Source organism: Barbus barbus (assembly GCF_936440315.1).
Source record: "Barbus barbus genome assembly, chromosome: 32".
In the NCBI taxonomy this organism is placed as follows: domain Eukaryota; kingdom Metazoa; phylum Chordata; class Actinopteri; order Cypriniformes; family Cyprinidae; genus Barbus; species Barbus barbus.
In genome coordinates, this window is record NC_136760.1 from 5,331,122 (window position 1) to 5,348,579 (window position 17,458).

Genomic DNA, 17,458 nt, shown 5'->3' on the forward strand with positions numbered 1-17,458 from the left:
GGTTTTTCCTCCTTTCAGTCATCTTAACAAAAAATGTTTTGAGAATTAGCAGTCTTTCACACAGGGCTCTAGACTCATTCTTCCCACTGATCTCACTTTTGCGCACGAGCACATAATTTGGTTGCAATTTGTTTTTTGTTTTTGCTACAACATTTGATTAATCAATGCATGCTGATGAACTTTTATCATAGTTTATAGTTATATGGTAACGAAAGTTTTCAACATTCAACTCGTTCTTTTTCATCTGTATTATTTGTGATTTAAATTTTGTGACAGGAATTTCTTTTTTCGTGCGCTTTTTACTTTCAAATTTGCGATCTTGGTGTCACATTTTACAAGAAAAGATCATTGTCTGTTTTGCTTATATCTATACACCTTTAACTTTTTAAGACTAAAACAAAAGATGGATTCATTGTTATTCTTAATTAAAAAGCGCAACAACAATAAAACAGTACGTTGACAATGACAAACTCTTACATAACATTTATCAACAAAAACGAATAAGACGAGGCATGGCAGGACACATCACATGCTGTACTATATACCTAGTATATTACAGAATGTTTAGCAAACTCTGAGGAAGCAAATAAATATTAATATATATTTTTTTTTTAATTAAGGAAAGCCTCCATAGCATAACCTGAGGTAAACAGCAAAGATAACAAGCTTCTCAAAACGAAAACAAAAAGAAAAGTAAAACTAAACTGGCTGTAGCTGACAGGAGTTTTTTCTACAAGAATACCACCACGTTCACCTTCTCTGGTTTAAGAAGCGGTCTTTTACTTTAGTTTGAAAACAAATCCATCCGTTGCGCTCCATCCGCGACGCGCACCTTCACGCTCGTGCTGACGCGGCGAGTATAAACCAGGCTCTACCCACTAAGCGCTCGGCTGAAAGCACCTCTCTTCACGTGATCAGTGAAATCTGACTCCTGCTATAATGTGCTGCGGCTGGCAGCGCGCGCTGTATGAAGCAGACGCTTTGGAGCAGCGCAGACCTGGCACTCGTACAAATGCGACCACGTCAAATTTTAACTCGCAAACAATTACCATTTTGTTCGCAGTCTAGAGCCCTGTCATGTTCAATTTAATCTTCGTATTACAACAATAAAAAACATTTTATTTATAAAAAGCTTTAGCAGCAACACTAATATTAGCAGTAAGCAAAATTAACATAGAAAGTCCAATGTTTTCAAATGGAGAAAATAAAGGAAAGGAGTCATATCAACTTCATTTTTAACTACAGTTTTAGTAGGTTTATAAGCTGTTTAATAGGATAAAGAGTGAAGAATAATTCACTGGATAATGTTAATTCACGGAATAATATTCTCTGGAATATTGGAATATAACAAGCATTGTATTTTATTGCATTTCTCAACTGGCATGCTCTAAATTATGCTGCTGACAGCGCGGTTTATCTATGCATTTACACAGAACTATAGGCTACTCAAACTGCGATCGATCGCGGAGATAATAAATAATTAATTTCCATAGAGTTGTATTAATTTAGATGTTTATAAACAAAATAATGGTTATATAGTAAGTGTTAATACAATTTAGGGTGCTTCAAAAAAGTGAATCTTGTTAAAAGTTACATGCGGTGGCCGTGCTGAGCATTTCTTGAGCATCAACCCGCTGAGTGAACTGCAATATGAAAGCGGCTTCACGAGACTAATGATGAGCATATAGACAACAGAGAGAGAATTACATTCAATGCTTTTCTTTCCAACATGCAATCATTCATGGCTGTATTATTTAATTCATGCAAAGTTACGTCTTTATTGGGAGAGGACTCGACGGATTATCTATGTGACTCCGACTTCACGAGACTAATAGACCACAGAGAGAATTCAATTCAGCGCTTTTATTTCCACCATGTGCTAATTCATGGCTGTGTTATTTCAGGCAAAGTTATAGCCTATCTTTATAGGGACAGGGCTTGACAGAGTATCTTATTTATCATATTTCTTAGAGCCAAGTTGCATTTAAACTATATATCAGGCATTTATGTAATACATCTAATTTGTGCATTAATGCTTGTAATATTAAATAGTTTACTAACTACAGCAAATCAAGTACCTGCACGCTGTTGCTGTCTCGTCTCCCCTCAGATGCGCTGCAATTGCGATCCTGCGCGCAATTCTGAAAACGTCCACAAGATGGCGGTGTTTATCGGGGAATCCGATATTACAAAACCGATATTCGATTATGGAAAAATGCTTAAATATCGGGAAAAATATCGGTAAATCGATATATCGGTCGATCTCTAATCAGGAGGCAGCGTCACCATTTAAAGTACTTTATTTCATGAGCTACTATCTCATAACACATAATCCTCTTGAATCCTTTGTTAATCATAGGAGACTAATTATTGTGATTAGTTGCAGCAGTCCTGCCAAGCGTCACCCATGTTTTGGTAATAACACGCTTAAAAACATTTACACACACATGCTTAACTCTACACACAATCGATGGGAACACAGTTGAACACACATCAGCCGGACAAGCAGATGAGAAGGCCTGTTAGGCCGGTTAATATGCGAACAGGCAAGTCTGATAAAAGATGATAGGCCAGCTGAGCATTAACTAATACAGAACAAATGCCCTCTTGGCTTCATTGTCAAAGGCTTGCGTCACATACTAGCCATGCGCTTGAATCACCAAGCACCCCCTCCGCAGTCAGAATATGGGCTGTTCGGATTCGGCGGTATGCGAGCGTATCCCCGCCGTATCAGTACATGAGTATCATGGAGTCCAGCAGCACTCGGCTCTGTGATCGTGCTTTCTCAAGGTTTGAGCTTAAGCCACCAGATCTTTTTCTTTCTCTTCACACAATAAAACGATCTAATTCCCCTCTCTGGTCTAGAGCCACCCATTCATAGATGGATTCAGAGGGCCGTACGGCATGTTCCACATCGGTTTGTTTGGGGAGTGCTCTTAGTAACTGTGAGCATAATAGATACAAAAGAAACATCATTATACACTTACCCATGCACATCTGTCAAGCAGATCGCTTTGTGAAGTTGCCTCGAGATATCAGTTTTCATTGAAAACGCCTTTGTAGAGGAGGCCAGACAACTTGAAGAAAGAATTAGGGCTGAGCGATACGGGCCAAAAATCATTTCTCTGTAATTTTTAGGCTGATGGCAAATTATGATATACATATCAGTATATTCTGCAGACTGGGCTGAATGTTCAGTACTTCCACTTTTAGATGCAACATGTTCATAACATTCTATGCAGATTTTGCTGCTTAACTGATCTTTTAAGCATGGATAATCTCCAAATTATTAAACTCGGGCTGCAATTTGATTATTTCTTGATAAATCAATTAATTTTTTTTTAAAGGCATTATACCCAATGTTATCTCCCAAACAATAAAAACTGAAGATTTTTTAAAGTGAAAATAGTGAATTTATTTGTGTCTAGACTGTACATTATGAGCAAAATAAGCAGACATTAAGATAACTAAATTAAAATGAAAATAAAAACAAAAACAAAAGCACAGACTAAATGTTAGCTCGGAGGAACACATTTTCACTCATCTAAATATAATAATTATATTAAACTAGTCCTTTACAGTTACTGCTCTCATACAGTTGCTTGTGCCATATAAAATCTATAAACAAACATTTTAGTGAAAAGTATATAAAATGTATATTTCAGTCAGAATTATTGTGCTCCCTTTCTGTTGCGCTTGTTTGACGTGAAGTCTGTGAAGTTTAGCATAGACATGCTTGTTGTCAGGACAAGCCTTTATGCAAAATGGAAATACTTATGTGACTTTCTTTCATTTAGAGGTGAAGATATACCTGTGAAACTTCAGTTAAATAACAAAATAGCTAAAGCATGTCTCAAACAGCACACCGTATCTGTTAGCACACGTATCTGTCAGAGCACCTGGCAGGGCAAGATGAGCTAAAATCTATTCTCATAAGCTAATTTGAAGTCCTTAATATAAAGCATGTCTCATGTTAAGCACAATTCAAGTCTTGCAGTTTTCCTGCAGCTGCTCACTCTCTGCCCTTGCTTTGTACAGATGCACACACAACATCAAAGCTACTGAATATCTGTATTATTTTTGATAATATAACAGTGATAATAGTCAATATAAAAAGAATCCTGGATCAGTGGCTTTTTTTGGACTCTTAGTCTGACCTTATTGACCTGTGACAACAGCAAAACAGACACTAAGTTTGGAGACCGATTTGTTGTGTTGCCAAATCCCTAATTTGCTTGTACATGTTGACTTCCTTTGTCTAATCTCATCTGTTATGTTTAGACTTGTGTGTCAATTTCAGGACAGTCTGCATACAGAATTAAGTCTAAATGCACAGTTAAAATACTGTAAGCGATGACATGTTCAGCTCATCAGAATCCATGGCCTATGCAACCCCAATCATTGTTTTTCTCAATATCCTACCACCTAATCCAGATTATCAAGGCAGTCGAGGCCTTGTGATTTACACAGGTTTTAAGACGCATTGTTTCTGCCAAAGAAGTGAAAGAGCAGCCTAGTGGTGCATGTGAGCTCCTGGGTTGCGCAGTATGTGGTAAAGGGAGAGATGGGATTACATCCCTCGTAATCTGAGTTATTTTCTGGAAAGTGTGATCACTGTCTCCAGTGAGCCAGCGATGCTCTGGAGAGCTCATGGGAAAGTCACATGGGATAGACGGCTAAAAGAGGAGGGGGATGCACAAACATCTGGCACTCAGTTTCAGAGTAGAATGTAGACCAGAGTTATTGTACTGGAGTATTTATTTATTTGTAAACTCTTAATTTTAATGACCTTATCGGTGAAATGCATTATTTTTTAATACAGTGATATAAGATTACTTTTTTAAACTCTTCATTTTATTGAACTTATTGGTGTCTTATTGGTATCTAAATTATAAATAAACATAAATCAATCAATAAGCAAGCTTATCGTTTGTAATGACCCCATAAAAATGAGATTGGAGGAGTTAATACATTGATATAAGATTAATATTATTTGTAATTTTATTACTCTCAATATTAATGACCTTAGTGGTAAAAATGCTATGAAGATCAAAACAAATAAAATATAGTAATTCAAAATAAGCATAACATTTATCAACAAGTGTACAAGTTTGTATTGAGCATTCATAAAAAATATGGGATCGGAGGAACAATTATCTCATAACTTTTGCCTCCCAGAGAACATTTTTGTTTACTTGCAAAAGTTTTGCACTCCCCTGAGAAACTTTGCATTCACTCGCAAAACTTTTGCATTTCCCCAGGAAGTTTTGTGAATGAAAAACAACACTTACTGTTTGATCTTGGTCTCTTTTTCATCACTGTCTGTTCTTGCAGCATTCTGCATTGATTAGTGCACATGCTCATTTTGATTCTCTCTTTTTTTTTCCGCAGACCTCATCACATATTACTGCATTATCACCAGCCATCTGAGTTGGAGAGTGAGGTGGGCTTGTTTGTGAGCATCGCTCCGCAGAGCCATCCGATGACTGTCTGACTCATCACAACCCGCGAATGACAGGCGTGCATTCGAAGGTGGGGCCCGCCTCAGTCTCACATGATTGGCTGCTGGATGGAAATAAGGTGAATGGAACACATGCCCAAGCAGCAAGACCCAAACCAATCAGAGGGAGAAGAGAAACGGTGAGCCTGTTAAGAACTGATCTCACAAGAGATTCCAGACTCATTAGTGAAGCTTCGACGTTAGTCATAATGCTCATAATTTGAGTTTGTACAGTATGTGTTGGTGTAAAGTTGCCCGTGCTCCTTACTTCTGTGTGTGCGTGTTTATCGAATTTTATTTCACATAGTGACGCTTCAGGAAACTCAAATTTTCTGGTCAATGCACACAGTCTCCTCAGTTTTCCCAGTAACTGGCTCCATTTGTGTGTGTACATCTCACAGTGAGTGTGGTGCTGGCTCTATGTCGTGCTTTAGAGTCTGAAGGCAGACGCTAAGAGACTAGCCTTTACCTCAGCATGGTAGGTTATCATTGCGCAAATTAACGCACTCTACATTTAAAAAAAAAAAAAAAACCGCTGCCCTGAAATTTTATCAATAAAATAGATTAATTGCTCAAGAGCTACATTATTTTTCTCAATAAGGAGCTGGGAACATCATTTTTTCTAAAGGAGTTAAAGCCACAGCTTCACAGTTAATAGATAAACTTGGGGAAAATTGTGGTAATTCATACATATACAGCCTCTCTCTCTCATAAATGAACACTTGATGAATTACACTTTTTTTTGATAATAGAATATCGAAGTGGAGATCTCTAAACTGCAAGCTAACCGGTATTTTCAGAAAGCCAGCATGTTTATCCACAGTGCAGAGAGAGCACGTGCACATGGTTGCCAGGTTGACAAAAACAAGTAAAACACTTAGCAGATATATCGGTATTGCGTAAGTGGGAAGCTGTTTCAGGGATTTCATCTCTTTGTATCAGGCAACCCAGTTGTATTCCTCTGCAGCCAGATTAAACCTTGTTGTAGCCTATATATTATGCTATATTCATTATTTTTTTTAGAAGGCTCACGCTTTTCTACTCTATTTTAAATGGAGTTCTTGTATTCAAATTAAGCACAGTCCATGCTGCACACGGGGCACAATATTGATACAGGGACAGTTGTATCGATACTCATATCGTCACATCTCTGTGACGATACATCATCGTATTGATGTACTGCATAGAACACACAGCACTAATAAATATAATTTGTGTGCGTGCGTGTGTGTGTGTGTGGAATGTATATGTATATAGGGCCGTATGAAATCTGTTTGATTTTTTTTCCCAAATTCCATTTAATTTTTTTCCATATTCAGTTTTTTCCATTTGAATTTTTCTGGATTCATTTTTTTTTTTTTTCTGTTTTAATTTTTCTAGACTCTGTTTTAATGGTTAAATAAAAAATAAAAAAAATATCCAAAAGCATGTCTAATTAATTTAAATCATGAAACTTACACAATTTAACAGCTATTTAATAAAAGTTTAAGAAAAATGTCATTTTTAACGCCCTGTGATATCTGTTTTACTATTTTTCTCAAATTCAGTTTTATATTCACCAAATTCTGTGTTTTCCATTAATTTTCTGGATTCTATTTTAATGATATCATTAAATTTTAATAATCAAAAGCATGTCCAATTAATTGATTTTATCAAAACTTATTTATTATTTTATTTCATTATTATTATTTTTCCCCTGAAATACTGTTTTGTGTATTCACATTTTTCTGGTAAATAAATTCTGGTGAACATTCCTTAAAAAAGAATGTTTTATTCATTATTTTATTAGTAATAAACTTTGATTACATTAAGTAATATATTCCTGTCATCAATTCTTTAAGTTAAACATAACTTTTATTTTGACAGGTTTGGCAAGTTTCTGTTTGTACAAAATGATATGAAGTGACTCTCAGAACAGTTCTAGAGATTGTGTTCATGTACTCATACTGTATATTAAGGAGTCAGAGGCTGAAAACACCTCTTATGTGTGCTTCAGTATGTGTGTAGTAAACGGAACCACACATCTGTGCAGGATTCATATTTAAATAGTTTTTAGGGCTTAATATTCACAGACACTAGTCCATATCGTGTTTTGACTTGTGTACTGACCTACTTTTAATTTATTCATCCAAAATTTGGCAAATTCCTTAACATTCCGCATCAATTCCATTTACCGTAAATTTCATTTTTTATGATTGGATTCCGTGATTCCATTTACGTTTTCTGCATCGCACAAATCATAGGGACTTGTGTATATATATCCTGATGTATAGCTGAAGGAATGTGTCTTGAAGTTTAATTTTTACCACTTTACACCCCACTTAAAGAGGTCATCAGATGCCCATTCTCCACAACTTGATATGATTCTTTAAGGTCTTAATGAAAAATCTATAAAATACTTTGGTTAAAATTTAGTGTAAAAAACACCATTTTTACCCTGTCAAAATCAGCTGTTTTCAGCAAGCTATTTTTTAGTCCATGTCGCTTTAAATACTAATGAGCTCTGCTGACCCCGCCCCCCTCTCTTCCGTGGGGTGACGAGCAGACTGTAAACTTCAGCCGCGAAACTGGCTAACTAGCACGTTATTAGGAAAGGCGATTTGCAAAGATTCATAAAAACCCCTTATAATCACTCCTTCTGTAGATGAAGCTGGATCACAAATGATTTGCACGAACACATTTAGGCAGATTGGGGATCGGTGCATTCCCTTAAAAACTAAAGTAACGTTAATCCTCTGTGTCTTCAGCGGCTCAGATGTCGGGAGTAAATGACGACTGCTATATTCATTATTACATCCAACATCAAAACACCTCAATCACTTAATCAGAGACGTTCTCATCTTCCCCTGCACTAGGGTGACTGATGACGGCTCACTCAGGGCGGGTCTAAGGTAAGACAGCCTTGTCAATCAACTATTGTGGGAGCGGCCTGTGCAGAACTACGTCATTCTGACTGGAACCTCAAAACAGCCTGATTCGAGAAAGGGGATTTTAAAAAACCACTCGGTGGATTTTTATCATTATAGGATGGATGTGTACACACACTGCCAACACACATTTCAGTTCAAACAACTTGTGAAGTGAATTTTGCATCCGATGACCCCTTCAATGCATTATCCTCTAATTAGTCTATAAATGTTATTCTAGATCAGGGCTGTCCAAACTCGGTCCTGGAGGGCCGGTGTCCTGCAGAGTTTAGCTCCAACCTTAATTTAACACTCCTGAAGCAGCTAATCAAGCTCTTACTAGGCATACTAGAAACTTCCATGCAGGTGTGTTGAGGCAAGTTGGAGCTAAACTCTGCGGGACGCCGGCCCTCCAGGACCGAGTTTGGACAGCCCTGTCTAGATTAATCATCATTAAATCAATGATGCTTGAGAGCAGGTGAAAGGGTTTCAGCCTGCTTAAGTGTTTTTAATGCAATTATTAGTTAAATTACATTATTTTAAATTAATTTAATTACACAGAAGCACCGTAAGGAACACAGGAGCCACCACACAAGGCCATATATCAGGACCCCAACACAACTTTAAACGATTAAACGAGGGCCCTTCATCTTAATAACACAGAGGCCACCTGCCAGTCGATTAGCTGATCACAGAGTACAGCATTCTGGGTTAAATCAAAGAGAAGGCGTAGCAATCACACGGTTCTGTTCATCTTAATTGAGCTGATTTCTTCTTCCCTTACTTTCATTACTTGCTCTCCTGCTTCCTCGCCACTTCTACTAACTGCCTTCCAATCACCTTTCCAAGCCTCATTTCCATAGGGGTTCAGATGTTTCTATTCCGAGTATGAGAATTATCTTTAAACACTCCTCTCAGATGAGATGTGTGGAGACAAAACAGGCATGATCACATTGCTCTTTTGTGTTTATGCAAACTCTACATGCCTGAGTCAGTGTGCCAAAGTGGTCAAAAGAGCCTAATGTTTGTGCATGGTATTAATCTGTTCCAGCTGACATCATGTTTCTGGATCTTCACCATTTACATTTAAAAGCTCTTAGATTTGCATAAACTCAATTGACAGGATTTTCCTGCTGTTTGCAGTACAGCATGTCTATCCGTTGGAAAGGTGTAATCCACCTTAATCAGACAGACAAGTTGCCTGCAGAGCACTGAAGCCTTCACCCTAGGGCTGTAGTCAAGTCCACCTTTGTCGAGTCCAAGACCAGGACTATCGAGTCCGAGTCAAGACCGAGTCCAAAGAGGTTCGAGTCCAAGTCAAGTCCAAGTCCAAATGAGACAGTCAAAACAGAGAAAGAAAATAAAAGCATCTTCTTCAAAACCACATACTTAACTATTGATAATTTATGTGACACGAGAGACAGCATATCTTCTATTCTAAGATAATAATTTTGCATTATTATTTGTAATGATCTAAAAGCATGTGCAGCAACACTGTAGGATAAAATTAGGCTATTTTATTTACTTTAGGTTTTTTCACTAAAGTCACATAAACTGAAGTGCAACTTCACATTTTCAGCATTTTTATTAAAGTGTAACAATCACATTCTGGGCTGCCAATGGAAAATATTGCAAAGAACAAGCAACATAAGTCTAAAAAATAAATCAACAAAAATGTTCCCATTCTTGAACTTGTTACTTGTTCTAAAGCAGGGTGTCCAAACTCAGTCCTGGAGGGCCGGTGTCCTGCAGAGTTTAGCTCCAACTTGCCTCAAAACACCTGCCTGAAAGTTTCTAGTACGCTTAGATTAGCTGTTTCAGGTGTGTTTGATAAGGGTTCTATGTAAACATGGACGCGTTTGACTGTTGCGCTCGCGTCTCTTGCAGTGTCTCGTGCATGAAACGGCTTTCTAAAAACGCGGCGCTCTAGTTATTAAAAGATGTTTAGCTCCCATCTTCTTGCATTTTTTCCTATTCCACTGCCCGCGTCGCATCTTTGTCAACACAAAAGCACATTCTGTGTGAATGGCATAGAGAGCAGTTAATCATGTGCGCTGATATGCGGTGAAAGTAAATTGCGCACGGACATTTATAAGCTATATAAAAGCAAAGGAAAGTCAGGTGGAAGAGAGGGAAAACTCCAACGAACTTTGTAAAACCAAACTGTATTATACAACTCGCCGACATTGTGTCTGTGGCCAAAATAAAAATTAATTATGCCTCTGCTCAGCGCACACACTCAGAGCCAGGCATATGACGCAGCAGTGCATTTACCAGGCGACCAATGGCAATGCCCGTTCTAGATGGATTGTAAATTAAACCATTTACATTTACCCATTTTCTGAACAAGCGAGCCAGATTAATGGTTTTGTTTTGAAAGAGATAAAAAAAGCATATATAGCTGGACTCGGTCGAGACCAACTAAACCATTTGGCGAGTCCAATTACCAAGTCCGAGACAAGTCCGAGTCCAAATACCAACGAGTCCAAGACAAGTCCAAGACGACAGAAAAACTTCTCGAGACCGGACTCGAGTACTACAGCCCTACTTCACCCTGTGAGGGAGTTCATGATGAGTTTGCTTTCCAAAATATTGTTCTCCAATATATTTAAATTTCAGTATAGTTGTAGTTTTTATTTCTTGTGCGATTTCAGGTTTTTTTTTTTTTTTGTAATTCATTTTGAGGAATCACCAAAACATTTGGGAAATGATTTATCTAAAATAACCCAGAGCGTTAAGTTTAAGATTGGCAAAACATGCAAGAGAAATGATTAAATGGTTAGTTCAGCCATGAAACTCTATTCATGCTCTGATTGGTTTGTTCAATTTAATGTTCCCAGCATTTAAAACCATGAGAATTGAGACGTCACAATTGTTCTCAGCTCCTGCATCAGCACCATCACACGAATGCGTTACACTGTCATGAACAAGCGTTGTTATTTTAGTTTTCTTTGCGCACAAAAAGTATTCTCGTAGCTTCATAAAATTAAGGTTGAACCACTGATGTCACATGGACTGTTTTAAGAATGTCCTTACTACCTTTCTGGACCTTGAAGGTGGTAGTTGAGTTGTTGTCTATGCAGGGTCAGAAAGCTCTCGGATTTCATCAAAAATATCTTAGTTTGTGTTCCGAAGATAAACAAAGGTCTTGTGGGTTTGGAACGAGGATGAGGGTGAGTAATTAATGACAGAATTTTCATTTTGGGTGAGCTATCTCTGTAAAGACTTTGTAGTTTTGTTTTTGGCCTTCAATCCATTAACTTTATACATTTTGTATATTCTTTAAAAAGTAGGCTATTGTTTTATTTAAGGTTCTTGAGATCAGAAAAATAATATAAATGTTAGAGGAATGTTGCCTGTGGTGTATTTTAACAGCGGTGGGCATTTGTCATAGAGATTGAAAATGAGATTTTACAAATAGTTTTACATTGCAAACTTTATAAAAATAACCAGGAAACATTATAAAAACATCTGAAATTGCACTCCATGACCCCTTTAATACTTGGAACATTTGCACGTCTCTATTACTAGGTTCTTCACACGTTCTGTTCTACAACATTTACAGCATAATCTGATGTGCCGGCACCAACAAACAAACTTCACAACACTAACCCAGCAGTTCTCACTGCAAAGTGCAGTGTGGCACTAATACAAACACGTTGACACATATTGGAGGAACAGCTTTAGACAACAGCGCCACCATCCCTCCAGCTATTGTCACGTGAGGCTTGCAGACTGTTTATCTCATCTACCCTCTCAAGCAGACATGCCAGCGCCCCCCCCCCCCAGACAATGCACATTTACATACATTTAGTGGCATCCCATCAGCTTCTTTTCTTCTCTGCTCTTTGCGAGCGTGCACATGGCTTTTGCTCTGACATTAGCTGGGAGCTGCCTGACCACATTTAGACAGGGTCTAAAATTAGCTCTAATAAAGCTGGCAGAGAGAAGAGAGACAGAAAGGGAGAAAGAGAGGGAAACGGTAAACACACAATGAGGGATTTAGAAGAAAGGAAATGCGAGGTGGAGTGACTCCAAAACTTCTCTTTGCATAAGACTTCTCTATGCTACTTGACAGATCCTAAGACTCTCAGCTTCCTGCCACTGAAATCACGCCGCGCACCGCTACTGATTCTTAAAAAGCAAAGCCTTGATTTCAGCACATAATTTGATGGGAATAATTAATTCAATCCCCTTACAATTGGATTTACCTGCCAAGTCTTTTAAATGTCTTTACAAACATATACAAACACACAAGTGTCTCTTTTTTTTTTTTTTTTAATAATTGTATACTTCTTTTCAACAAGGGTTCATTAAATGGATCGAAAGTGACAGTAAAGAGATTTATAACGTTCTATTCATAAGAAATTCTGAAAAGCGCCAATGTATTAAACAGCTCAACAACACTGATGATAATGACAAAAGTTTCTTGAACACCAAATCAGCATTTTAGAAGATGTGACACTGAAGAATGGAGTAATGAAGGAATGAATTACATTTTAAAATGTTAAATTGGAAAACAGTTCTTTTAACTTGTAAAACTTGAATTTTTTTATAACGTAAATCCAGCCTAGATGTACACACGAGGTTTCTGTTAAACAAAAATATGCTTGAAATCTTACCCCAACCGCTGTGCAGCTAACTTCATGGTGGAGTTTAGTTACGTTGATGGTTCTTTTTTTCCCCAAACTCCCTCCGTCATTATATTTATTTATATTATTCCCCTGAATTAACCCACAATCACTGTTTGTACTGTGTTTGCCTTGTCATAGAGGATCCATGAAACCTCACTGGATATAAATACGCCACAAAGCTACGGAGTAAATAAAGGTGAAAATAATGGAGGTGACAGAACCAGTTGGCATGTTTATGGGCGCTGGCATATCTCAGGCTCCATCTCTCCTGCTTTATCCACACCGCTCACCCAATCTCACTGTCTCTCGCTCTTAACCCTGGATTACCGCAAGAGAGATCACAACACCCAATCACAGACCACGGAAGGGATTAAGAGCGAGAGAGACAATCTCTCCCCAGGGATTCTTAGAAAAAATCGTAAGGAACAGTCGGGAAATTCCGAGTTAGAGAGACAGCGGACAGAGGGGAAAAGAGCGAGGGAGGGCTGCCAAACGTCAGCAAGAGAGAGAGAGAGAACACTTGTGCAAGAGAGACATCAAAGAGAATTCAGTCAGGCTGTGTTTATACGGCTCGCTCCGTTGATGTGGTGAAGAGTTATAATCCTAAAGAACAGCAGAGCGTTTCGTCTTCACCATGCACATCCTCCAATCCCACTGCGTTATCAGGTGAGACGCTTCTCCTACCTGTATCGCTCTACAAGCCTAGTCATGCTGCTCTCGTAACGGTGTTAACAAGGTTCCCACGATCATGGAAAGATTGCAAATGTTTGAAATTTATCAAATCTTTTTTTAAATAAACATTTCTAAATCAGTGCATAAAATTTCTGTATGGAATGCATTTTTCCACTTTTGCTAAGATTTTAATTATTCCATCATCTAGAAATCTGTGCAATCTCTATAAATGCATTGTAAATCCTAATATATATATATTTTTATCATATTAGTTATATTGTTAATTGCTTATTTTTAATATTATGTTATTATAACATTTTTGTTATAATTTGTAGTAGTAATAGTAGTAGCAGTAATTTATTATTAGTAGTGGTAGTTTATTATTGTTGTTATTTTTACAATTTGCAATATTATTAGTAGTACTAATAATTGTAGTAGTTGTACTTTATTACCATTATTGCTACTATTAATATTATTAAACATGAGCATGAATGGAAAAATCATGCAAAGCCATTAAAGATGATAATTCATAGATAAAAAGTGTGGAAAACCCAGAACGTCTCTCTTCACGGTCTGGGGAATCTACTTCAAAACCCTCAGGTTCCTATCTGTGGACGTCTTTTTTGGGGCTTCATCTTCTGTGCTGCATCGGTCGACCGATTCGGTCTCAACGTGCAGATTTCTGATTCTTCTGAATCATGTATGCTGCTGCATCTGAGAATTTAATGAGAATCTGTTTTAGTATCATCAGATCGGACCGATTACGAGTCGGTTGTTCGTCGCTCTGTGCTCAAAACGATAGAAGCTCAGTCCTGGCTCGTATCACAGTATTACTGTGCAAACTACAACCTGTCCTGTCAGATGTTACAGTGGTTGTCCTCTGTCACTTTAATGGGAAAGTTGTGTAACTCTTCCATTTGGATCCGGAATAATTGATGTTTCTGCAGAGAGCAAGCGCTAACTTGTTTATTTATTTATTTATTTGATTTACCCCTCCCATCCATTTCTGACTAGGCAGAATCCTCTGAGGTTTCTTTTTATAGTAAGTGTCAAAGTGAAAAAAAAACTTGTCTTACTTTATGCCTCTGTCTGCCCATCTTTCTATGGCACTGTATATGTTTATCTTCTTAAAGGGATATTTGCACATTGCTTTTGCCGTGATGTAAATATGATTGCATGAATCTTGTGTTCAGTATTGATTACTTGAGGTGTGTCGAAGTTGTTGCCTGTCTGAATTGTGAAATCTGCAATGCTTTCTTTGTGACGAGCAGGTTCTCACGAGGACAGCAGATGATTGACAGTTGTATTGGTAAAACCATCCACGACAGCGAATCAGAGGGATTGTGACGAAGACAACGCGGCTTTAGAGTGACATTTCCATGTGCCCAAGAGAACAAGAGAGAAAAAAAGTCTAGAGGCTTCTGCGTCCTCGCTGAACCTCAGTCAGACATATTAAATGACATTCATAAATGATGTTCCACAGCTGCAGAATCAATACAGAAAATGACAAAAACAATGTGAAAGAACACACAAGCCAGTATTGGACTTTGAACCTTTTATAATCTTTTCCCCATGGCTTTGAACAAAGATGGCCTTCTTTGTGTTTATGTGTGTGACATTGCGATGGCTTAAGGGAACGCATCACATGAACCTTGTTTTATGTTCTCTTGGTAATTTCCAGAAGATTCTATCAAATAAGAAAAGGGCAAAACAAAAAGTACCACTGGGATTCTTAGAATAGCACATAAATACATGAACTGAGGCCGTATATCAAAGTACTACAGTAATATTACCTGATACTGTCCCTCCACAGTATTTTTGTAAGCATAACAACTGTTATGTAACCTGAAAGACGTCCACCTCTACAGCTTTTGATGTTTAAATTAATTTTTATGCCTTTTAAAATCTAGCTCATGATCTTGCGTATACACTCTTATTGGTATCATGTGGAGTTAAAACAGCTCACCCTTTAGAAATCAAACTCTTTTTGATGTATATTTAAACAGGCTAGCATTAGCGTTAGCGACGGCAAAGGTGTTGAATGGTTGTTGAGAGACTAGCACCAAATGCTATCAGATTTGCCTGCATTATTTGGACACCTTGTTACATAACTCTGCTGTCTTTCTCTCAGCGTAGAGCTGAGCCACTCCAGCCCTTTAATCACAGCCAGACTCGATGTACCCAGAGACTGTGGCCTTCACACATATATGTTGCTGGAGGTCGTAGAGTGGCTGTATAAGTCGGATCACTGTCTGCAGTCTCATTGGTAGTTGCCGCATTTCATCATTTGCCCTGCCCGTCTTTGTTACATCAGCAACTCTCTCTGTCTCACATGATTCCGGAAATCGCCAGCTCTCATTGATTATTAATGATTTTCGGTCATTTTAGTGCAGAAAGTCTATGTCAATGTTCTTGCCTCTTCAGTCGGAATGGGTGTTCTTACTGCTGGATGACCTGATGTTGTTTTGGGTATTACTCAAAGACAATAATCTGTATTGTTTCACAATTTTTAAACCTCATTTTGTACAAACTTTTTCAAATATTCATAAGCTCTTAAGATTTGTATTTATTTATTTATTTTAAATTGTCAAATCACATTAAAGAGGAAATCCTTGTTATTTTGAAATTGTTTAGTGTTTTATTATTATTATTGGGAATTGTTGTAACGATTAAAATTTCTAATATTAGGGAAGAGTCTTTTTAAAGAGGAATATTTACAAAATCTTTTTATTTTAATAATTATTATTATTGTGAGTTATTGAAAATCGGCAGCTTCCGTTTGCTTTTTCGCTATATGCTAAATCGCTGTTTTTGTTCTTGTGCTTTGGGCCTTTATCATTTTAAGTAACCCCACCTCACCCCCCCCCCCCCCCCCCCCCCCAAATTTTTTTTTTTTTACAAAAACTTCAAAGGTCAAAATCCTTATTTAAACCCAAAGGTAACATTGTCTTTAAATAAAACATCCACAATGCCTATCTTTGCAGTTTTTGATGTTAAAGTGAAGTCTGTGGGTTGATTGATTAATTATAATCACCTGATATATGTAGTCTGTTGTATAATGATTGAGAAACAAAGAATTGTCAAACTGACTAAGGCAGATAACCGAAACGTATGTCTAATTTATCTTCTGTTTGAAGATGTTATGAGGGTATGTTGTTTGATTCAAATAAAAAGATTTTAGAGTGCAGACCAACCTTGATTAGATTAGGTATGTTAAAATAAATGAGAAAGTTGCAGGAAATTATTGAAAAGAGAGAAGGGGAACGAGCTTGCTCCTTTTGCAGTCGGGACATGAACGCGTCAAGAACACGTGCATCGAGGGCTCTGATGGTTGCCTGTATTTGCAATCTTCTTTTTTGTGATCCTCACTCCGTCAATTCAAAATGACAGGGTTGTCATGTTGTTGGAGCACTTGGAGCTGAATGTGTGCTGGTTAAAAATATAAAATGATACCACAGGGAATTGCAGACATCAAATCAGCACAAAGACTTCCTGTGTGCCATCTTTCTGAAATGTACTACCACCAACCTCTTTCTCTCTGTCTCTCTGCTTTTTTTCCAGGTGGCTCGATGGCCCAAAAAGAAAGAGAAAGAACAGCCAGTGTTCGGTGAAGAGCATGTCTGGTAAGATGTCTCACAGAAGACATGGATGCTCTTGCCTAGAGCCGCAGCAGTATGCTTACCCACTCCTCTGTCCTCCCAGAATTCATCACTGACTGCACATTTCTGAGAAACACACGAGGGAGA

General features: G+C 37.7%; 1 protein-coding gene across 1 annotated transcript in view; it reads left to right on the plus strand.

The window, feature by feature from the left end:
- The window catches only part of LOC306852385 (thyroid hormone receptor alpha), a 133,069-nt gene that overhangs the window by 96,651 nt on the left and 18,960 nt on the right, over positions 1–17,458 (plus strand). The window contains exons 3-4 of the mRNA XM_079389143.1: positions 5,392–5,640; positions 17,274–17,335. Of these exons, the coding sequence (XP_079245269.1) occupies positions 5,585–5,640; positions 17,274–17,335 (118 nt within the window). The 5' untranslated portion in view covers positions 5,392–5,584. The remainder of the gene's footprint in view (positions 1–5,391; positions 5,641–17,273; positions 17,336–17,458) is intronic.